Source organism: Ylistrum balloti, unplaced genomic scaffold, assembly GCF_031769215.1.
Source record: "Ylistrum balloti isolate Yb309-2 unplaced genomic scaffold, AGI_CSIRO_Ybal_v1 Utg371118, whole genome shotgun sequence".
Lineage (NCBI taxonomy): Eukaryota > Metazoa > Mollusca > Bivalvia > Pectinida > Pectinidae > Ylistrum > Ylistrum balloti.
In genome coordinates, this window is record NW_026782614.1 from 29 (window position 1) to 25,247 (window position 25,219).

General features: G+C 41.6%; 1 protein-coding gene across 1 annotated transcript; it reads left to right on the top strand.

Moving 5' to 3' along the window:
• Window positions 1-3,847: 3,847 nt before the first annotated feature.
• Window positions 3,848-25,219, top strand: LOC132560813 (uncharacterized; the record flags this gene model as incomplete). Its single annotated transcript, XM_060225501.1, has 8 exons — window positions 3,848-3,983; window positions 4,232-4,455; window positions 5,345-5,543; window positions 16,722-16,833; window positions 19,004-19,132; window positions 19,496-19,673; window positions 20,173-20,347; window positions 23,815-25,219. Coding segments are annotated over 8 exons (1,278 nt in total), but the record flags the coding sequence as incomplete, so codon positions are not given.

The following is a 25,219-nucleotide window of genomic DNA, read 5'->3' on the forward strand; positions in this document are numbered from 1 at the left end:
TAGTAGCATGTAGCTAGACAGGGACATGTGACTATTTAGTAGCATGTAGCTAGACAGGGACATGTGACTATTTAGTAGCATGTAGCTAGACAGGGACATGTGACTATTTAGTAGCATGTAGCTAGACAGGGACATTGACTATTTAGTTGGATGGAGCTAGACACGGATCTTTGGCTATTTATTAGCCTGGAGCTAAACAGGTTTATGAGTCTATTTAGTTGTTTGTAGCTAAACAGGTACCTGTGCCTATTTTACACAATAATATATTTACATAATTATTACCAATGGAATGTTGGCAAGTGATAGAACTGGTACCACTGTTTTTACAGTTTCATACATCACATAAAGCGTGCAGTTAGCTCATTGAAATCGCAATAACCATCTAGCAATCAACATTCAGTGAAAAGCCAAACAGGAAATTTACAATGTGATGTTTAATGAGTGCAAAGAATTCATTGGATTTGTTACTTCGCATTACCATCTCATTAAAGGGTATAGATACTGTATAACATTAATAATATTTCATTAATTTAGACTGTCTAGTCGGCATGCAATGGTCCAGCAATGCACATAATTTTAAAAATATGACAAACTGCAAAAGGTGTTTCCGTGTATATCAATATTTAAAATGTAATTAAGATGCGTTTATTCATACTGGTGGCACTGTTATGTACTGTTCTTATAGCCAGCGATCTCAATATTACGCTATAACTTTATCCATACAACTAATCTCATGGATTACATTTTGACAGTATTGTTAGTGCAGGCACGTGAAGAGACGATGCTTCAGGTATCGTTTAGGGTCGTGCATTTGGGGAAACTCTAATTAAGCTTTGATAGGGATATTTGTTCATAGTTTCTTGCTTGTATGAAAGAAGAACCTATTTGCGAAATGAATGAATGCGCGTAAAAACGACAAATTAGAATGCTGCATTTTGCGTACAAACAACGAAAAGTTAAACATTTGATATTGAAGAACAGGCTATGTCATTTAGTAATTTAGAATCTCCGATAACATTATATATTTCCGGCTAACCACCATTAAAGATCACCCTGTCCAAGCTATTCCGTGGTATCAAACAGTTGAGGAGAGTTAAGATCGGCCACAGTCAAGTTCACCCTGTCCAAGCTATTCCGTGGTATCAAACAGTTGAGGAGAGTTAAGATCGGCCACAGTCAAGTTCACCCTGTCCAAGCTATTCCGTGGTATCAAACAGTTGAGGAGAGTTAAGATCGGCCACAGTCAAGTTCACCCTGTCCAAGCTATTCCGTGGTATCAAACAGTTGAGGAGAGTTAAGATCGGCCACAGTCAAGTTCACCTTGTCCAAGCTATTCCGTGGTATCAAACAGTTGAGGAGAGTTAAGATCGGCCACAGTCAAGTTCACCCTGTCCAAGCTATTCCGTGGTATCAAACAGTTGAGGAGAGTTAAGATCGGCCACAGTCAAGTTCACCCTGTCCAAGCTATTCCGTGGTATCAAACAGTTGAGGAGAGTTAAGATCGGCCACAGTCAAGTTCACCCTGTTCAAGCTATTCCGTGGTATCAAACAGTTGAGGAGAGTTAAGATCGGCCACAGTCAAGTTCACCCTGTCCAAGCTATTCCGTGGTATCAAACAGTTGAGGAGAGTTAAGATCGGCCACAGTCAAGTTCACCCTGTCCAAGCTATTCCATTTTATCTAACTGTTGACGAAAGGGCAGCGGTCAAAGTAAAGTCCATCTTCATGATGTTGTATTGACTGTCACAGATCCAACGTGTGTGATGTTATTGATCGTTTATCGATAATCAATAGCATGTAGAATTTTTCCTTGGCTGTCCAAAAAAGTTAGTGTTGAAATAACAGTGTAATTTTTTGTGGTACAGATCCACACCTTACCATCCATGGTAGGACACAAAGAAGTGATTTTACGAGGAGACTCGCACCCCCTGACCACCTTAGTCTCTGACAGAAGGGTGTTTATTTGTATGGCGGTAACATCCCCTATGGCTAGTTTCAGTGGACCTCGAGGATTTTGGTTAGGCGTGAAGCTGGCAGTATCCAGGACAGTTTTTCCCGGCAAACTGTAAATAGAATGGATATCACAAGAGGCATTGTAGATATCTATGTACGAAAAACGTTGATGGACGACTTGACATTCCTGGATTTGTTGTTTCGAGTGATTCTCTCACATTTCCAGTTCCTCTTTGAATTTCTGTATCATCCTTAAATTGTCCTATCCCATCTTTCTAAAAATAGTCTGCTAGCAGGTCAAGGTCTTGTTTCAGTTGATCACCTCACGTGACAAGTTTTAAAATGTACTGGTTTTATCTTTAAGGAATGGTTCAGTAAATTTGATACATTTCTCAAATTGTACAATGTCATTTTTTTCTGTTTAATCAATATTTTTTTTAATGTCTATCTGTTTTTGAGGAGAAATTTCACTGAGCTCACAAACAGTATGCCCTTTGTGAATTGATGGTAGACAATTGGGACAAATGAGTGCCCGGCATGTTTGACAATAAAACTCCAACAGCCTCCCTTTATGATGGACACAAGTAGTCTGACCTTTCATACGGACAGGAATTCGACTCAGCAGAGTCGCAATTTTGATAATTAAGATAAATCACAGGAGATTTTTACAATTTGTTACACATGCATGTCAATCACCAAATTGTAAATTGTTCCTCTGTCCTCTCAGTGCAAAACCACAATCAGATAAATTTTCCATGTTGGCACAGCGTTATTGATAAACCCATGCTTCCATCTCCAGCGTCAAAGTGTTACTTAACATTGTCTATATTTCTCTAACCTGGAAATTCACCGCCACAGTCCTTTTTCGTTATGTTATGCTATTCGACCTAAAGTCACCTGGTTTACTAAACATCTCATGGTACTTGATAAAGCCAAAACAGAACATTATGATTGGTAAATATGGTAAAGAAACACCAGGCCTGGTACCGACGTCCATGGTAACGTATAGAGGCACCGGTCTTAAATAGCTTCAAAGTCAATGATGTAAGGTTGTTTTAATGTGACTGAAAGCGACATTGTGTAGGATGTTACTGTGGTTCTGGTTTCCAGGAGATGGTATTTAAATACATGCTGTTTACCTGGATTTTATTATTGATAATCTTCTGTATTAGATTATACACCTGTAATTATTCAACCTGGACAAAGGACAACTTTTTGAATATCAATGTGACAACAAGAACTAGTCTATGTATAATGGTTATGATTTTAGAAGGGATTCAATTGATATATGTTATACAATTTCATATGCATCATTTTAATATATCTACCAATGGCATTTGCGGTTAATATATCTAAAACGAAGCATAAGCTGCTTTCATACAATTTACACAAAGGGCACAAGTGCCACTCCTTATTTCGTGACACTTGCCATTTCATCCTTTAAATTCATAGCATAATAGCTTACTTTTCATTAGCCTAAACAGCTCCCTTGATGATAGCAATAGTTTGAAAGTCTGAAATCTACAAATGCTTCTCATAATACTACTGCTAGGTGATTTAATTATAAACTCTCCGCAGGGAGCCCTTCTTACCTGCTCGTCGTGCATACGTACGACCGGAAATACGTCCTTCTTTATCTATGGCGCTAAGCTTGCTGGCTATTTTCAACGTGACTTTCCACAAATACAGGGCGGTATCCTCCTATATTCCTGTGAATTTGCTCACATTTCATAACGGTTTTACTTGATTTCCTATTTATTTGATATTATGTAGGTCGTGATATTTAGTCCCGTTTTCCTGTGTTTCCTTGGTTTGTTGGGCTGAAACCTGGGATTTATCGAAGGCTAATCCCTTCAGTTATGCCATTCATGATGGGAAGCTGACTCCTCATCCAGCCAAGCTGGATCGAGGGACTTATCTTTCTGGCCCGGGAAGTTAGTAGACCAGGTGGTGTTCCAGCCAAAGGAACATCACAAGGTCGAGAGGATGCTGCTCCCCTCGCCTCATATCCTGCCATTGTACAGTCGATCTGTATGTGGACCGACTTTCCGACGACGAGAGATATGCAGGTCAGACTAATGTCTGCCTTGAATTCATAAAAATTACATTCAGTGGCTGCGGTTTCGTCCACAGGGACATAAGGTTTGCGAACCCTTCCGTTCTCGCCTTTTGACGTCCCCCATTAGTGGTCCAACTCTGTTTAGTGGGGTATTATCCGATGTATAGAAGGATCTGAAAGATGATTCAATGACCTTTGGCATTGTTTTCCCTGTTCCTAGTGGTCAGATTCTTCACAGGGTTATTGGCCGGCAGTGAAGAAGTCCTCAAAGCAAAGGGCAAGAAAGAAACGGGTGGCAAGAAACTTTCTTCCAATGGAAAATCGAGCTCCTGGTTCGCTTCTTTCTTCCGTGCCATCGCCAGTTGGTCATATTTGGATGTGGTTTCTTCAGACCCCGGTTCTGTTGTGTGGAAAGGCCTAGGCGTTCCTTTACCGGAACTCCTGGTAGGCGGCCCTCTCGTTTCCTTCTTTCCTCAGTGAAGGGACAGCACCCAAGACAGCTGGCCTTTGTTTATGGTTTCGGAGGGTTGGGGGACTCTCTTGATTCAGGATCCCCCGTCTGCAAAGCAAATCTTCTTCCCCACTCCTGATGATCCGTAAAAAAGGCTCTTGCTCTGAGGAGGAAGTACGGACTACGCTATGCAAGGAAATGGTTGAGGAGATTCCTGCGATGGAATGTACACCCGACGTCTACTCCAAAATGTTCTGATTACTTTAAACATGCGCGTGGATTCCCCTACTTCAAGATGGAGACTCCATAGGGCATCATCGCTTCACTGGGGATGGGTATGAAGGCAATTTCAGATGCCTACAGTTTCAATACGGTTCTGATCATTGCTCTTTCGCCAGAGGACAAGTGTATGAAAGTTCGAGACTCTTTACGTCAGACCCTTGAAAATGTTCTTGCACGCCAACAAGGTTCCTGCTTGGATTGGAAAGTTATGCTCCCCTTAACTAAGTCAGTGAATGACTTTGCCTCTTGGTAGACTTGTAGGGACACGTTCTTCAACGGGTTCCCCTCCGTGGATCAAGTCTCACCCCCCTTTTTTCGGACGCGTCCGTGACGGGCTGGGGCACCTACCTGGTCGGCTATGTCCAGTCCAAGGAATGGTCCAGGGAACAGCTCTCTTAGCACATCAGTTTGTCGGAGACAGTCCTGCTAGCTCTGTAATCCCTTTGGGAGGTGCTACAGTCACAGGTCATTTGTCTGGCTACAGACAACTCCACAGTTATCGCTTACATGAAAAAAGTAAGGGGCACTAGATCTCATGTGCTGTGTGCCTTGACTATCAAGATTCTTTCGCTTTGTAAGGACATGCACTTGACCATTCAGGTTGGGCATCTTCTAGGCTGCTTGAAACTCCTGGCCGACAATCTTTCCAGACGTCGTCAGTCGGTTTTGGTGGAATGGTGGCTGAAACCCTTGGTTTTCCGAGCAGTATGTCAGGCTTGGAACAAACCTCAAAGATCTGTGTACCACAGCTCTGGATACTCAGTTGCCAACCTATGTCTCTCCAGTCCTCGATCTACAGGTTTGTATTGGAACAAGCTGAATGTTGATTCGTTTTCCCCCGCTCATTCTGGTGGGCATGGTGCTCCAGAAGTTTCAAGAAAATTCCTGCTCTTTTCCTCTGGAAGCTCCCCTATGGACGAGGCAGCCTGATTTCCTGTGTAACAATCTCCGCTGGTGGACCAGCCTCTGCGGTTGCCACTAAGTCGAGACCTCCTTCGGCAGCCTCGGTACAATGTGTTGCATTCACAGCCTCAGATCATCCACCTATCAAGGGAGGCCGCCTCGCTCACATGCTTTTCTGAGGATGTGTCAGCTCGCATTGTAAGATCCATCCGGTCTGTCACTTCTGCCAATCCAGATCGGGAAAATTCTGTAACTGGTGTGGTGAGAAGCTCTTGTTCTGGTGATCGCTGATTTTCATCTGTCCTTCTTCAGAGTTTTTAATCTAGCACCTGGAACCATAGTTGGCTACCGCTTTGCTTTGGCCTTTGTCTTTGCTTTTAATGGCAGACAGAAAGTCAGCATTTCCCCTTCCTTGTCTGCTCTGCTGAGGGGTTTCAATCTGGTCAGACCTAGAGTCAGGTAGATAGCACCACAACGGAATCCTTGATTAGAGACTTGTATGAGCCTCTTGATAATGCTTCTTTGAAGTTTCTTCCTGTTCTTTACAGTTTTTTCATTGCCTTGATTTTTGTGCGCAGAGGCAGTAAAGTATCATGTCTTCCTTCTTGTCTCCGTTAGTCTAGGGGTATTCTGCGGTGTCTTTGTTCACCGATCCTGCTTCCTTCGCTAAGAATGAGATGCCAGGGTTTTCTCCTGAACCTATCAGAATTCCTTCCTTGGTGTCTGTTGTAGGCATCTCAAACAATGGCAGTTTGTTTTGTCCTTGTCGGACATTGTGGTTTATCTCGATAAAACCAGTGAGGGGGAGGTTACCATTCTCTGTTGTTTCTGCCCATCAAAAAAGCTAAGCAGGACATCACTGCTCAGTCTGTCTAAGATAGATCTGTGGGAATGCATTTTGCTTACGATCACTCCGATGAAGGGATATGTGGGCGGTTCAAGGTTACAGCTCGTGAAGTCAGGGCTCTTGTTACGTCTTAGGCTCTCCTCTCTGAATCTTCTTCTTCTACAGGAGGTCAACTGGTTCCTGGATAGGACAGGCGATCTTACTGATTTTAACTGAGATCATTGGCTTCAGTTTCTGGTGACTTTTTTCTCTCTTGGTCCTTTGATTGCGGCACATTTGTGGTCAAGAGTGAACCTAATCTTTATAAAACCAGAAACCATAAAAATGGTCAGGTCTGGACCTAATCTTTATACAACCAGAAACCATAAAATGGTCAGGTCTGGACCTAATCTTTATACAACCAGAAACCATAAAATGGTCAGGTCTGGACCTAATCTTTATACAACCAGAAACCATAAAATGGTCAGGTCTGGACCTAATCTTTATACAACCAGAAACCATAAAATGGTCAGGTCTGGACCTAATCTTTATACAACCAGAAACCATAAAATGGTCAGGTCTGGACCTAATCTTTATACAACCAGAAACCATAAAATGGTCAGGTCTGGACCTAATCTTTATACAACCAGAAACCATAAAATGGTCAGGTCTGGACCTAATCTTTATACAACCAGAAACCATAAAATGGTCAGGTCTGGACCTAATCTTTATACAACCAGAAACCATAAAAATGGTCAGGTCTGGACCTAATCTTTATACAACCAGAAACCATAAAATGGTCAGGTCTGGACCTAATCTTTATACAACCAGAAACCATAAAATGGTCAGGTCTGGACCTAATCTTTATACAACCAGAAACCATAAAATGGTCAGGTCTGGACCTAATCTTTATACAACCAGAAACTATAAAATGGTCAGGTCTGGACCTAATCTTTATACAACCAGAAACTATAAAATTGGTCAGGTCTGGACCTAATCTTTATACAACCAGAAACTATAAAATTGGTCAGGTCTGGACCTAATCTTTATACAACCAGAAACCATAAAATGGTCAGGTCTGGACCTAATCTTTATACAACAAGAAACTATAAAAATGGTCAGGTCTGGACCTAATCTTTATACAACCAGAAACCATAAAAATGGTCAGGTCTGGACTTAATCTTTATACAACCAGAAACCATAAAATGGTCAGGTCTGGACCTAATCTTTATACAACCAGAAACCATAAAATTGGTCAGGTCTGGACTTAATCTTTATACAACCAGAAACTATAAAATTGGTCAGGTCTGGACTTAATCTTTATACAACCAGAAACCATAAAATGGTCAGGTCTGGACCTAATCGTTATACAACCAGAAACTATAAAAATGGTCAGGTCTGGACCTAGTCTTTATACAACCAGAAACTATAAAAATGATCAGGTCTGGACCTAATCTTTATACAACCAGAAACCATAAAATGGTCAGGTCTGGACCTAATCTTTATACAACCAGAAACCATAAAATGGTCAGGTCTGGACTTAATCTTTATACAACCAGAAACTATAAAATTGGTCAGGTCTGGACTTAATCTTTATACAACCAGAAACCATAAAATGGTCAGGTCTGGACCTAATCTTTATACAACCAGAAACCATAAAATGGTCAGGTCTGGACCTAATCTTTATACAACCAGAAACCATAAAATGGTCAGGTCTGGACCTAATCTTTATACAACCAGAAACCATAAAATTGGTCAGGTCTGGACTTAATCTTTATACAACCAGAAACCATAAAATGGTCAGGTCTGGACTTAATCTTTATACAACCAGAAACCATAAAATTGGTCAGGTCTGGACTTAATCTTTATACAACCAGAAACCATAAAATGGTCAGGTCTAGACCTTATCTTTATACAACCAGAAACCATAAAATTGGTCAGGTCTGGACTTAATCACGAGATGTTAATATTGGGGAGGACTATCAAGCGCAGTGATGTTTTGGTGGGACGAGATGTTTGTTTTGGTGAGGACTATAAAGCGCAGTGATGTGGGGTGGGACGAGATGTTTGTTTTGGGGAGGACTATAAAGCGCAGTGATGTGGGGGTGGGACGAGATGTTTGTTTTGGGAAGGACTATAAAGCGCAGTGACATGGGGGTGGGACGAGATGCTTATTTGGGGAGGACTATCAAGCGCAGTGATATGGGGTGGGACGAGATGTTTGTTTTGGGGAGGACTATAAAGCGCAGTGATGTGGGGTGGGACGAGATGTTTGTTTTGGGGAGGACTATAAAGCGCAGTGACGTGGGGGTGGGACGAGATGTTTGTTTTGTGAGGACTATAAAGCGCAGTGATGTGGGGTGGGACGAGATGTTTGTTTTGGGGAGGACTATAAAGCGCAGTGATGTTTGGGTGGGACGAGATGTTTGTTTTGGTGAGGACTATAAAGCGCAGTGATGTGGGGGTGGGACGAGATGTTTGTTTTGTGGAGGACTATAAAGCGCAGTGATGTGGTTTGGGACGAGATGTTTGTTTTGGGGAGGACTATAAAGCGCAGTGATGTGGGGTGGGACGAGATGTTTGTTTTGGGGAGGACTATAAAGCGCAGTGACATGGGGTGGGACGAGATGTTTGTTTTGTGGAGGACTATAAAGCGCAGTGATGTTGGGGTGGGACGAGATGTTTGTTTTGGGGAGGACTTCAAAGCGCAGTGATGTGGGGGTGGGACGAGATGTTTGTTTTGTGGAGGACTATAAAGCGCAGTGACATTAGGTAGGAACGAGAAGTTTGTTTTGGTGAGGACTATAAAGCGCAGTGACATGGGGTTGGGACGAGATGTTTGTATTGGGAAGGACTATATTGCGCAGTGACATGGGTTTGTGGGACGCAGTGATGGGGTGGGACGAGATACTTGTTTTGGGGAGGACTATAAAGCGCAGTGATGTGGGGTGGGACGAGATGTTTGTTTTGGGGAGGACTATAAAGCGCAGTGATGTGGGGTGGGACGAGATGTTTCTTTTGGGGAGGACTATAAAGCGCAGTGATGTGGGGTGGGACGAGATGTTTGTTTTGGTGAGGACTATAAAGCGCAGTGATGTGGGGTGGGACGAGATGTTTGTTTTGGGGAGGACTATAAAGCGCAGTGACATGGGGTGGGACGAGATGTTTGTTTTGGGGAGGACTATAAAGCGCAGTGACATGGGGGTGGGACGAGATGTTTGTTTTGGGGAGGACTATAAAGCGCAGTGATGTGGGGTGGGACGAGATGTATGTGTTGTGGAGAACTATCAAGCGCAGTGATGTGGGGGTGGGACGATATATTTGTTTTGTGGAAGACTTTAAAGCGCAGTGAGATGGGGGTGGGACGAGATGTTTGTTTTGGTGAGGACTATAAAGCGCAGTGACATGGGGTGGGACGAGATGTTTGTTTTGTGGAGGACTATAAAGCGCAGTGACATGGGGGTGGGACGAGATGTTTGTTTTGGGGAGGACTATAAAGTGCAGTGACATAGGGGTGGGACGAGATGTTTGTTTGTTTTGGGACGAGATGTTTGTTTTGGGAAGGACTATCAAGCGCAGTGATGTGGGGGTGGGACAAAATGCTTGTTTTTTGGAGGACTATAAAGCGCAGTGACATGGGGGTGGGACGAGATGTTTGTTTTGGTGAGGACTATAAAGCGCAGTGATGTGGGGTGGGACGAGATGTTTGTTTTGTGGAGGACTATAAAGCGCAGTGATGTTGGGGTGGGACGAGATGTTTGTTTTGTGGAGGACTATAAAGCGCAGTGATGTGGGGTGGGACGAGATGTTTGTTTTGGGGAGGACTATAAAGCGCAGTGACATGGGGTGGGACGAGATGTTTGTTTTGGGAGGACTATAAAGCGCAGTGATGTGGGGGTGGGACGAGATTCTTGCTTGGGGAGGACTATAAAGCGCAGTGGCATCGGGATGAGACGAGATGTTTGTTTTTGGAGGACTTTAAAGCGCAGGACTACGAGAAGCGCAGTGACATGGGGGTGGGACGAGATGCTTGTTTTGGGGAGGACTATAAAGCGCAGTGACATGAGGATGGGACGATATGCTTGTTTGGGGAGGACGATAAAGCGCAGTGATGTGGGGTGGGACGAGATGTTTGTTTTGGGGAGGACTATAAAGCGCAGTGACATGGGGTGGGACGAGATGTTTGTTTTTGTGGAGGACTATAAAGCGCAGTGATGTGGGGTGGGACGAGATGTTTGTTTTGGGGAGGACTATAAAGCGCAGTGATGTTGGGGTGGGACGAGATGTTTGTTTTGTGGAGGACTATAAAGCGCAGTGACATAGGGGTGGGACGAGATGTTTGTTTTGGGGAGGACTATAAAGCGCAGTGACATGGGGATGGGACGAGATGCTTGTTTGGGGAGGACTATAAAGCGCAGTGATGTGGGGTGGGACGAGATGTTTGTTTTGGGGAGGACTATAAAGCGCAGTGATGTTGGGGTGGGACGAGATGTTTGTTTTGGGGAGGACTATAAAGCGCAGTGACATGGGGGTGGGACGAGATGTTTGTTGGGAGGACTATCAAGCGCAGTGACATGGGGTGGGACGAGATGTTTGTTTTGGGGAGGACTATAAAGCGCAGTGATGTGGGGTGGGACGAGATGTTTGTTTTGGGGAGGACTATAAAGCGCAGTGATGTGGGGGTGGGACGAGATGTTTGTTTTGGGGAGGACTATAAAGCGCAGTGACATGGGGGTGGGACGAGATGTTTGTTTTGTGGAGGACTATAAAGCGCAGTGATGTGGGGTTGGGACGAGATGTTTGTTTTGGGGAGGACTATAAAGCGCAGTGACATGGGGGTGGGACGAGATGTTTGTTTGGGGAGGACTATAAAGCGCAGTGACATGGGGGTGGGACGAGATGTTTGTTTTGTGGAGGACTATAAAGCGCAGTGATGTTGGGGTGGGACGAGATGTTTGTTTTGTGGAGGACTTTAAAGCGCAGTGACATGGGGGTGGGACGAGATGTTTGTTTTGTGGAGGACTATCAAGCGCAGTGACATTGGGATGGGACGAGATGTTTGTATTGGGGAGGACTATATTGCGCAGTGACATGGGGTGGGACGAGATGTTTGTTTTGGGGAGGACTATAAAGCGCAGTGACATGGGGGTGGGACGAGATGTTTGTTTGGGGAGGACTATAAAGCGCAGTGATGTGGGGTGGGACGAGATGTTTGTTTTTGGGAGGACTATAAAGCGCAGTGATGTGGGGGTGGGACGAGATGTTTGTTTTGGGGAGGACTATAAAGCGCAGTGACATGGGGGTGGGACGAGATGTTTGTTTTGTGGAGGACTATAAAGCGCAGTGATGTGGGGTGGGACGAGATGTTTGTTTTGGGGAGGACTATAAAGCGCAGTGATGTGGGGTGGGACGAGATGTTTGTTTTGTGGAGGACTATAAAGCGCAGTGATGTGGGGTGGGACGAGATGTTTGTTTTGGGGAGGACTATAAAGCGCAGTGATGTTGGGGTGGGACGAGATGTTTGTTTTGTGGAGGACTATAAAGCGCAGTGACATGGGGGTGGGACGAGATGTTTGTTTTGGGGAGGACTATAAAGCGCAGTGACATGGGGTGGGACGAGATGTTTGTTTTCTGGAGGACTATAAAGCGCAGTGACATGGGGTGGGACGAGATGTTTGTTTTGTGGAGGACTATAAAGCGCAGTGACATGGGGGTGGGACGAGATGTTTGTATTGGGGAGGACTATTAAGCGCAGTGACATGGGGTGGGACGAGATGTTTGTTTTGGGGAGGACTATAAAGCGCAGTGATGTTTGGGTGGGACGAGATGTTTGTTTTGTGGAGGACTATAAAGCGCAGTGATGTGGGGTGGGACGAGATGTTTGTTTTGGGGAGGACTATAAAGCGCAGTGATGTGGGGTGGGACGAGATGTTTGTTTTGGGGAGGACTATAAAGCGCAGTGACATGGGGATGGGACGAGATGCTTGTTTGGGATGACTATAAAGCGCAGTGATGTGTTGTGGGACGAGATGTTTGTTTTGGTGAGGACTATAAAGCGCAGTGATGTGGGGATGGGACGAGATGTTTGTTTTGGGGAGGACTATAAAGCGCAGTGATGTGGGGTGGGACGAGATGTTTGTTTTGGGGAGGACTATAAAGCGCAGTGACATGGGGGTGGGACGAGATGTTTGTTTTGGGGAGGACTATAAAGCGCAGTGATGTGGGGTGGGACGAGATGTTTGTTTTGGGGAGGACTATAAAGCGCAGTGATGTGGGGGTGGGACGAGATGTTTGTTTTGGGGAGGACTATCAAGCGCAGTGATGTGGGGTGGGACGAGATGTTTGTTTGGGAGGACTATAAAGCGCAGTGACATGGGGATGGGACGAGATGTTTGTTTTGGGGAGGACTATAAAGCGCAGTGACATGGGGTGGGACGAGATGTTTGTTTTTGGGAGGACTATAAAGCGCAGTGATGTGGGGTGGGACGAGATGTTTGTTTTGTGGAGGACTATAAAGCGCAGTGACATGGGGGTGGGACGAGATGTTTGTTTTGGGGAGGACTATAAAGCGCAGTGATGTGGGGTGGGACGAGATGTTTGTTTTGGGGAGGACTATAAAGCGCAGTGACATGGGGGTGGGACGAGATGTTTGTTTTGTGGAGGACTATAAAGCGCAGTGACATGGGGGTGGGACGAGATGTTTGTTTTGAGGACTATAAAGCGCAGTGATGTGGGGTGGGACGAGATGTTTGTTTTTGGGAGGACTATAAAGCGCAGTGATGTGGTGTGGGACGAGATGTTTGTTTTGGGGAGGACTATAAAGCGCAGTGACATGGGGGTGGGACGAGATGTTTGTTTTGGGGAGGACTATAAAGCGCAGTGATGTGGGGTGGGACGAGATGTTTGTTTTGGGGAGGACTATAAAGCGCAGTGACATGGGGATGGTACGAGATGCTTGTTTGGGAGGACTATAAAGCGCAGTGATGTGGTGTGGGACGAGATGTTTGTTTTGTGGAGGACTATAAAGCGCAGTGACATGGGGTGGGACGAGATGTTTGTTTTGGGGAGGACTATAAAGCGCAGTGATGTGGGGGTGGGACGAGATGTTTGTTTTGGGGAGGACTATAAAGCGCAGTGACATGGGGTGGGACGAGATGTTTGTTTTGGGGAGGACTATAAAGCGCAGTGACATGGGGGTGGGACGAGATGTTTGTTTTGGGGAGGACTATAAAGCGCAGTGATGTGGGGTGGGACGAGATGTTTGTTTTGGGGAGGACTATAAAGCGCAGTGACGTGGGGGTGGGACGAGATGTTTGTTTTGGGGAGGACTATAAAGCGCAGTGACATGGGGGTGGGACGAGATGTTTGTTTTGGGGAGGACTATAAAGCGCAGTGATGTTGGGGTGGGACGAGATGTTTGTTTTGTGGAGGACTATAAAGCGCAGTGATGTGGGGTGGGACGAGATGTTTGTTTTGGGGAGGACTATAATGCGCAGTGACGTGGGGGTGGGACGAGATGTTTGTTTTCTGGAGGACTATAAAGCGCAGTGATGAGGGGTGGGACGATATGTTTGTTTCTTGGAGGACTATAAAGCGCAGTGACATGGGGGTGGGACGAGATGTTTGTTTTGGGGAGGACTATAATGCGCAGTGACATGGGGTAGGGACGAGATGTTTGTTTTGGGGAGGACTATAAAGCGCAGTGATGTGGGGTGGGACGAGATGTTTGTTTTGGGGAGGACTATAAAGCGCAGTGATGTAGGGGGACGAGATGTTTGTATTGGGAAGGACTATATTGCGCAGTGACATGGGGTGGGACGAGATGTTTGTTTTGGGGAGGACTATAAAGCGCAGTGATGCTTGGGTGGGACGAGATGTTTGTTTTGGTGAGGACTATAAAGCGCAGTGATGTGGGGGTGGGACGAGATGTTTGTTTTGGGGAGGACTATAAAGCGCAGTGACATGGGGGTGGGACGAGATGTTTGTTTTGGGGAGGACTATAAAGCGCAGTGACATGGGGTGGGACGAGATGTTTGTTTTGTGGAGGACTATAAAGCGCAGTGATGTGGGGTGGGACGAGATGTTTGTTTTGGGGAGGACTATAAAGCGCAGTGATGTGGGGTGGGACGAGATGTTTGTTTTTGGGAGGACTATAAAGCGCAGTGATGTGGTGTGGGACGAGATGTTTGTTTTGGGGAGGACTATAAAGCGCAGTGATGTGGGGTGGGACGAGATGTTTGTTTTGGGGAGGACTATAAAGCGCAGTGATGTGGGGGTGGGACGAGATGCTTGCTTTGGGGAGGACTATAAAGCGGAGTGATGTGGGTTGGGACGAGATGTTTGTTTTGGGGAGGACTATAAAGCGCAGTGATGTGGGGTGGGACGAGATGTTTGTTTGGGAGGACTATAAAGCGCAGTGATGTGGGGTTGGGACGAGATGTTTGTTTTGGGGAGGACTTTGGGACGAGATGTTTGTTTTGGGGAGGACTATAAAGCGCAGTGATGTGGGGTGGGACGAGATGTTTGTTTTGGGGAGGACTATAAAGCGCAGTGATGTGGGGGTGGGACGAGATGTTTGTTTTGGGGAGGACTATAAAGCGCAGTGATGTGGGGGTGGGACGAGATGTTTGTTTTGGGGAGGACTATAAAGCGCAGTGACATGTGGGTGGGACGAGATGTTTGTATTGGGGAGGACTTTAAAGGGCAGTGACATGGGGGTGGGACGAGATGTTTGTTTTGGGGAGGACTATAAAGCGCAGTGATGTGGGGGTGGGACGAGATGTTTGTTTTGGGGAGGACTATAAAGCGCAGTGATGTTGGGGTGGGACGAGATGTTTGTTTTTGTGGAGGACTATAAAGCGCAGTGATGTGGGTTGGGACGAGATGTTTGTTTTGTGGAGGACTATAAAGCGCAGTGACATGGGGTGGGACGAGATGTTTGTTTTGGGGAGGACTATAAAGCGCAGTGACATGGGGGTGGGACGAGATGTTTGTTTTGTGGAGGACTATAAAGCGCAGTGACATGGGGTTTGGACGAGATGCTTGTTTGGGGAGGACTTTAAAGCGCAGTGACATGGGGGTGGGACGAGATGTTTGTTTTGTGGAGGACTATAAAGCGCAGTGACATGGGGGTGGGACGAGATGTTTGTTTTGGGGAGGACTATAAAGCGCAGTGACATGGGGGTGGGGGATGGAGGACTATAAAGCATGTATGTTTGTTTTGGGGAGGACTATAAAGCGCAGTGACATGGGGGTGGGACGAGATGTTTGTTTTGGGGAGGACTATAAAGCGCAGTGACATGGGGTGGGACGAGATGTTTGTATTGGGGAGGACTATAATGCGTAGTGATGTAAGGGTGGGACGAGATGTTTGTTTTGGGGAGGACTATATTGCGCAGTGACATGGGGTGGGACGAGATGTTTGTTTTGGGGAGGACTATAAAGCGCAGTGACATGGGGGTGGGACGAGATGTTTGTTTTGTGGAGGACTATAAAGCGCAGTGATGTTGGGGTGGGACGAGATGTTTGTTTTGGGAGGACTATAAAGCGCAGTGACATGGGGGTGGGACGAGATGTTTGTATTGGGGAGGACTTTAAAGGGCAGTGACATGGGGGTGGGACGAGATGTTTGTTTTCTGGAGGACTATAAAGCGCAGTGATGAGGGGTGGGACGAGATGTTTGTTTTGGGGAGGACTATAAAGCGCAGTGATGTGGGGTAGGGACGAGATGTTTTTATGATCAGATTTCATGACAAAATACACCCACATCTATTTTCACTATCATCTGCAAACATCAAGAAGAGGGATGGCACTCTTCACTTGCATCTACTGCACATAAAATCACATTTTCATATACATGTATAGAGTAAATCCTCACATAATGTCTATGATTTGATCAGGCACTGTTGTGTCAGAAGAGGAAATTGAAATGTTTAAAAAGTAAGGCAAAGATGTGACATCACAACCTAACCCAATTGTAGGGAAACCCTATTTCTATAAATTCCTGTTTGATTGTGCTATATACATATTTGCAACATCAAAAAATTCTTTACATCAATACTTTTTCTCTGGTTTTTAATGAACATTTTGAAAGAAATGATAAAATGTAATGTTTGATGTTTGTTGTTCCAGGATATGGTAAAATGTAATGTTTGATGTTTGTTGTTCCAGGATATGGTAAAATGTAATGTTTGATGTTTGTTGTTCCAGGATATGGTAAAATGTAATGTTTGATGTTTGTTGTTCCAGGATATGGTGAAACGAAATGGCTCAAATGGAGGGAATGGAATGTTTTCACAGGAGCACTGGATGAGAAGATGCATTTTGTATTCGACTTTCAAATGACATTAAATATAAGGAGGTTGGTTTCTACAGTTACTGTGGTGTAATCTCTATTTAGTTTAGTGAGATATGATGAATAGAAAGTCGTATGACTATAACTGTTGTGACATGCCACTCATTCAATGCCACCAAGATTATTGAATTATAAACCATTATTATGTCATCTGACCCAAAGGGTCATGATGACTTACAGCCATTGTGCTTTGTCTGTCGTTGTCTGCTGGTTGCAGCATGCCATACCACCTTCCGCTGTATGGAAACTTTTTACATTTTAAACATCTTCTAAAGTTCCACTAGTGACATCGAGCTCAAACTTGTATGAAATATCCTGAGATGGTCCTGACCTAGTGTTGTTATTTTCAAGTCAGCCTGAAATCCAAGATGGCCACCGTTTTCACCATCTTGAAACACATATTTTAAACTTCTTCTCCATTTTCAATGGTGCCATTGAGCTAAAATTGGTGAAAATGTTGATGAAAGGTAGCCAACAAAGTGTTGTTTTTTTCGACCTTGTCAAAACTTTGACATGTCAGTCAGGGAGGCCATATTGTAACATGTTTGCACAATCATGGTCATGGTTTCTTGTGCAACACCTATTTGAAACTTCAGCTCAAGTTTCACCCTGGAATTGAGTCCAACTTCTCTGAAATGATCCTGAGATGGTCTTATGGTGACCTATTGTGATCACCTTCATTCGGCATCGTGTTTCTGTAAACAATTTAACATTTTTGACTTCTCAAAAACTCCTGATTCGATTTCAATGAAATTTTGCAGAAACCTTCCCTGGCCGAAGGTGAATCAAAATATTAATTATATAGTCCCCACCCCAAGGGCATGAGTGCGGGGTTAAAAGGGGTCAAATTGATTTGGATTTCAACACACAGATATGGTAGAATCAAATGCTCTTCATGCATGGAAGCATCTTATGGTGCTTTACCAAAATTGTGAATTTTATGGCCCCAGGATGTCATATTTCCCCACAAGGAGAGGGTAAAAATGACAGCATGATTGTATACCCATATTGATCCTGACTGATCCCCAGGGGCTGATGGGTGGGGCCAAAAGGGGGCAGATTGACTTAAATTTCAAAAATTTTCTTCTCAACACCCAGATATGGTAGAAAAAAATGCTCTGTATGAATGGAAGCATGGAAGGTGCTTTAATTACCAAATAGGTATTACATCTCTTCCTAGAGAGGAATTTTTTTTTAAACTTTACTTTAATTTTCATAGAAAAAATTGCTTTTTTGAGCATAAACTGGGTTATTTCCTTCTGGAAATAACTTTGTAAGAATTGTTAGTATAGGATGACAGTTTTGATGGTGTACATGTATCGACACTGGCTTACTATATTCAGTGACATAATTTTTGTTTCATGACACTTGATAACAACCTTTTAACCTCTTGAACCTTGTTTTGTTTGTTAAGGAAAAGAAAGAGATGGTTTGTTGTTACTTTTCAGTCCAATCAAAACTTCAACATGGCAACCACAGTAGCCATTTTGTTACAAGATTGTGCAACTGTTTTTCATGAACAGAACCTACCATTTTTGAGTTTCTGACACTTACAAGGAATGTTTAAAGTCAGGGAATTCTATGGTTTGTTCATCCATTTGTCGATTGTCAGATAATGGTTAAGATTCACACCCCTCTTGTTACCTCATCTGACAACGTATGCATGGTGCTGTGTCTGCCATACATTGCTGATATATCCATTCAAAACTTTATATTTAAATACCACTTGTCCAGAATATTAAATTTTGCCTGAATTCTCATAATTTGGATAAATAGGATTTAATCAGCTTTGTATAAACAAAGGTTTTGATTCTTTCCAGAGCATTTCTGGGTGAAAAGCACTCAGATTTGTCCCCTGCCCAATCCCAGAACAAAGAAGTACGGGGCTCAATGGGGGAAATAGAGGTATATTTTAATAGATGAATAATGCAGACCCTCTGGACATGTTGTATTTTGAAATAAGGACAAACAGTGCTTGGTGTGGAATTTAGTATATTGATAATCAGTTTTATGATAAATCATTGAAGTATTTTGAAATTAGGACATGCAAGCAGTACACTTTCAATTAAAAAAATAGAAAATACTGACGCTTGAGAAACTCCAAGTGTTTAGAATGTATCTCTGTTCTTGTAGATCATTAGAATGGTACTGACTGTAATGTGTGGTGATGTTTCAGAGTAGATGTGGTGCTGGGGTATGGTTTAGGCTGCAGTACATCAGTCGCACTGGTAGGGACAGACAGTACAGTTTTCAGATCAGCAGCACTGCTCTGTCCGGCCGAACACACGCCACTAAAACCTGTTAAGTATGTTTCACACTAAAATCAAACCAGTCCACAAGCTTTTATGTACAAAAACCAGCTTTATCATGCTTTGATGTCTAGATTCTGTGCATGTTATCTCAGTAATTCCATTCATTAGTCCATTAGGTTAATGAACAATAACAAATTCAATTTACCATAGATTTGTAATTTATGTATGTCTTTTTCACAAAAGTTCTGAATTTTTATTTTCTTTAATAATTTTATGTTCAATTCCATCTCTGAAGCAGGGACTTAATAGTATTTGGGAGGATAAGATTGATAACTCAGTACACTCTGTTATTCTTCTGTCTCCTTGTCCAGTTGATTTTTACTTACACAGCATTTAGAACAAAATTTACCTTTCAGAGGAAAGTTACAGTTTCAGAACGCTGTAAGGTTGACTAATCTTTGGGAGTCTCTACAAGCTCGTCCATTTGTTTGGCTGTATATGATATTGATGAGGGGTTCCTATGGGTATTCAGGCTATACTACCATGCAGGTGATCAACACAGCGCGGACCATAGCAGGAAGTCGCTACAAAACTGTAAGTATTACTGAGCTAATAAGATATATCAATACATCCAGATGATATTGATCTATACATGTTATATTATCTCTGTTTCAAACAGAGGCCATCCCCTTTACTCTGGGGGATACTATTTTTTGCTATGTTCTTCTCTGGAACATGTCATGACAACCTCGTGGACGAGACAAAAGACTAGTTTGATCTACTGATGTACATCAAGCGAATCGCGAGGTTGCATAACGGTATAGTTAGATGTCACTCCTTTGTTATCTTAAAAAGCAGTGTATCAGCCTGCGATTGATCAGTACTTTTCTCCTGGAACCTATCAAATAAAGGTTTTGTCCTTATTTTGCTAATTTTGCACATCCACCCCTAATGAAAACTGCTCATACAAATTATATTCTATGTATTTTGGCTAATAAGGGGAGACAAATTTCTAGTTTTTGAATCAGAGATTTCAAATTTTGTTAAATATATGATACATTGTACTTAAAGTCCTAGATGCTATCTTTTGCAGCTACAGACTTTCATGCTGAGAATCCAAATGAAGGATACACCATGTCGTGTAGTGTATCATAGCGTAGACGATAGCAAAATACCCTCAAACATATCAAAAATGTATGCAGAACTACTAGGCATTACATCCGATGACTTCATAGTATATAATGAGGACAAGAAAATATCAAATCAAGGTAAAGTTATATCTGTCATCAAAACCCTGTCATTTGTAACCTTACAAGATAAGCAGTATCTCTATATGGATTATCCAGTAAGGAGTGTTTAAATTAGCACGGGAGTATCAGAAATATTCAATCTCTTAAAAAAGAACCCTTTTATTTTATTCTGTGAGATGAAAATATAAAGACAAGCAGAGGAATCCTGGTAAAATTTTCTTGTACAGGATTCTTACTGCCACAGATAAGAGGGTAGATCTGTAAACTTTAATCAGTTATAAAGTTCACCTTTTGGTGTTTTATTCTACTCATCAATCATTTGGTTAAGGGGGTATATACAGTAGTAATGTAGTTCAAGGGGGTATATACAGTAGTAATGTAGTTCAAGGGGGTATATACAGTAGTAATGTAGTTTAGGGGGTATATACAGTAGTAATGTAGTTATGGGGGTTATATACTGTAGTAATGTAGTTCAGGGGGTATATACAGTAGTAATGTAGTTAAGGGGGTATATACTGTAGTTATGTAGTTAACAGGGGTATATACTGTAGTAATGTAGTTAAGGGGGTATATACAGTAGTAATGTAGTTAACGGGGGTATATACTGTAGTAATGTAGTTAAGGGGGTATATACAGTAGTAATGTAGTTATGGGGGTTATATACAGTAGTTATGTAGTTCAAGGGGGTATATACAGTATATGTACAGGGGGTATATACTGTAGTAATGTAGTTCAAGGGGGTATATACAGTAGTAATGTAGTTCAAGGGGGTATATACTGTAGTAATGTAGTTCAAGGGGGTATATACAGTAGTAATGTAGTTCAAGGGGGTATATACAGTAGTAATGTAGTTCAAGGGGGTATATACAGTAGTAATGTAGTTACAAGGGGGTATATACTGTAGTAATGTAGTTCAAGGGGGTATATACAGTAGTAATGTAGTTCAAGGGGGTATATACTGTAGTAATGTAGTTCAAGGGGGTATATACTGTAGTAATGTAGTTCAAGGGGGTATATACAGTAGTAATGTAGTTCAAGGGGGTATATACAGTAGTAATGTAGTTCAAGGGGGTATATACTGTAGTAATGTAGTTCAAGGGGTTATATACAGTAGTAATGTAGTTTAGGGGGTATATACAGTAGTAATGTTGTTATGGGGGTTATATACAGTAGTAATGTAGTTTAGGGGGTATATACTGTAGTAATTTAGTTCAAGGGGTTATATACAGTATTAATGTAGTTCAATGGGGGTTATATACAGTAGTAATGTAGTTTAGGGGGTATATACTGTAGTAATGTAGTTCAAGGGGGTATATACTGTAGTAATGTAGTTCAAGGGGGTATATACTGTAGTAATGTAGTTCAAGGGGGTATATACTGTAGTAATGTAGTTCAAGGGGGTATATACAGTAGTAATGTAGTTCAAGGGGGTATATACAGTAGTAATGTAGTTCAAGGGGGTATATACTGTAGTAATGTAGTTCAAGGGGGTATATACAGTAGTAATGTAGTTCAAGGGGGTATATACAGTAGTAATGTAGTTCAAGGGGGTATATACAGTAGTTATGTAGTTCAAGGGGGTATATACAGTAGTAATGTAGTTCAAGGGGGTATATACTGTAGTAATGTAGTTCAAGGGGGTATATACTGTAGTAATGTAGTTCAAGGGGGTATATACAGTAGTAATGTAGTTCAAGGGGGTATATACTGTAGTAATGTAGTTCAAGGGGGTATATACAGTAGTTATGTAGTTAACGGGGTATATACAGTAGTAATGTAGTTTAGGGGGTATATACAGTAGTAATGTAGTTATGGGGGTTATATACTGTAGTAATGTAGTTATGGGGGTATATACAGTAGTAATGTAGTTAAGGGGGTATATACAGTAGTAATGTTGTTATGGGGGTTATATACAGTAGTAATGTAGTTTAGGGGGTATATACAGTAGTAATGTAGTTAAGGGGGTATATACTGTAGTAATGTAGTTATGGGGGTATATACTGTAGTAATGTAGTTATGGGGGTATATACAGTAGTAATGTAGTTAACGGGGTATATATAGTAGTAATGAAGTTATGGGGTATATACAGTAGTAATGTAGTTAAGGGGGTATATACTGTAGTAATGTAGTTATGGGGGTATATACTGTAGTAATGTAGTTATGGGGGTATATACAGTAGTAATGTAGTTAAGGGGGTATATACTGTAGTAATGTAGTTATAGGGGTATATACAGTAGTAATGTAGTTAACGGGGTATATATAGTAGTAATGAAGTTATGGGGGTATATACTGTAGTAATGTAGTTATGGGGGTATATACAGTAGTAATGTAGTTAACGGGGTATATATAGTAGTAATGAAGTTATGGGGTATATACAGTAGTAATGTAGTTAAGGGGGTATATACTGTAGTAATGTAGTTATGGGGGTATATACTGTAGTAATGTAGTTATGGGGGTTATATACAGTAGTAATGTAGTTAAGGGGGTATATACTGTAGTAATGTAGTTATGGGGGTATATACAGTAGTAATGTAGTTAACGGGGTATATATAGTAGTAATGAAGTTATGGGGGTATATACAGTAGTAATGTAGTTAAGGGGGTATATACAGTAGTAATGTAGTTAAGGGGGTATATACAGTAGTAATATAGTTAAGGGGGTATATATAGTAGTAATGTAGTTAAAGGGGTATATACAGTAGTAATGTAGTTAACGGGGTATATATAGTAGTAATGAAGTTATGGGGGTATATACAGTAGTAATGTAGTTAAGGGGGTATATACAGTAGTAATGTAGTTAAGGGGGTATATACAGTAGTAATGTAGTTAAGGGGGTATATACAGTAGTAATGTAGTTAAGGGGGTATATACAGTAGTAATGTAGTTAACGGGGTATATATAGTAGTAATGAAGTTATGGGGGTATATACAGTAGTAATGTAGTTAAGGGGGTATATACAGTAGTAATGTAGTTAAGGGGGTATATACAGTAGTAATGTAGTTAAGGGGGTATATACAGTAGTAATGTAGTTAAGGGGGTATATACAGTAGTAATGTAGTTAAGGGGGTATATACAGTATGATGTCCCCATTCTGAATGAATGTTACATCTTGTGTACCTAACAACAGTTATTATAGTGTTACCCATGTAAGATGTCCTCTGCAATATCTTCTAAATGTGGTAACCTTATATTAATGAGATTTATATGTAATTCTGAAAGTTTTCTGGGTTTTCTGACATAAACCATTAGTCTTTATGTAAACGTTTGATACACTGAAGTGTAAGGGTTATGTAGCTATCCTTGTACAAATTTTATATCTGTCTACAATGGAATTTTTGGGTTTTTTTTATTGAAAGTATGGACAGATTTATGAATTGACTTATGAAATTGTGTCCACTGCCCCTTTAATCTTTCGAATGAAATACATCCCATTTTAGTTTATTACAGTATAATCATAATGTTAAATGTTTTTTTTTTCTTTTTCAGGTAATGCAAATTTCTCCAAAGGGATAAGGATAGAGGCTGAAACTCCAGTACTTTTAGAGACATATTCAAAACCAATAGCTGGTATGGTCCGAGATCTCATTAACACATTAAAAATTCCAAAATAAAGTTTTTTGAAAAAAATGTTTTTAATAAGTGATATTTCTCATTAAATTCATCTCTGTTTAAAGTGAAGGTAACATAGGAATAAAGATGGCTGGTAATTTTCAGAAATGTTAAGTCTTCCGTTAGAGTAAATTGTGACGGAACCTGAAGTTAATGCCAACAGATTCAGGGGAACAGTAGCTGGGACAATGAATTCTGTTGAAGGAAATCTCCAAACTGTTGAAAATTAATGGTTTGATATACTAGATGGTCCATGGTGCTGCCCAGATACCATGATGCTTCTGAAGATGCTAGACGAAACTCGAATTGGAAGTTTTAAAAATTTCCTGCCAAGTTTTTCCATAAATAGATTCTTTTTGCTTTCATTTTATGCTTTGGTTACATGTCAACAGAGTACATGTATCTGCATAGAACACATCTAGGCATGCCAGCTTCATCAATGCATTTCAACAGGTAGGGGTGCCCAAAATGGAACGCCACTCATCATTCTGTTCTTTTATAGAAATAACTGACATGACCTTGATATTTTCTTTATTTTATCAAAAAAAGGTCACCAAGTTTCTCATTAATCTCAGTCCTTTATATATCAAAAATGTTCATTTCAGCAACACTTTTCATTGTTTTGAAACATGAAACAATATTTGTTGTGTTACATAGCATCATTTCCTGGAATTTTTTCATAATTTCAGTTTTTAAAATTTCAGATAGAGATAATAAAAAGCATAGAAAACATGGCCTGTTAAAAATTGACTTAATGATTTATGAATACCTTATCACTTGTATTGAAAAATCAAAATTCTGCATTAAATACTTGAGAAGTGTTCTATTTTGGCTAGCATCACGTTATAATATATTGGATACAAATGAATTTTACATCTAACCTTTTAAGAAATGGCTACCACAGTGTATTTCCATCAGGTGTGACAGAAATGGTATATCTTTATGGAAAAGATAAATTTTATTTTAAATTTAGAAATTGTCTGTTTCGTCTGCTGTTGTTAGTGTTCGGTACAGAATACACAGAGTTTGGTTGTAAACTTTATATATTTTTACTGTAATTAAAACTGTATTCTACAGAAGTTTATGTTTTAGTGCCAAAGATTTCAAACTACTTATATATTTACATAGAGGATATATGATGGGTTTCCTGTGTAATATATAAATTTCACCAATATTTTTCATGTGTCCCTGAGAAATAGGTATGATGTTCAATGTTAATTGTCATTGTATAACATTTTATAAGGAAATAATAAAGCTGGATGAAAAGGAACAGGACACCTTA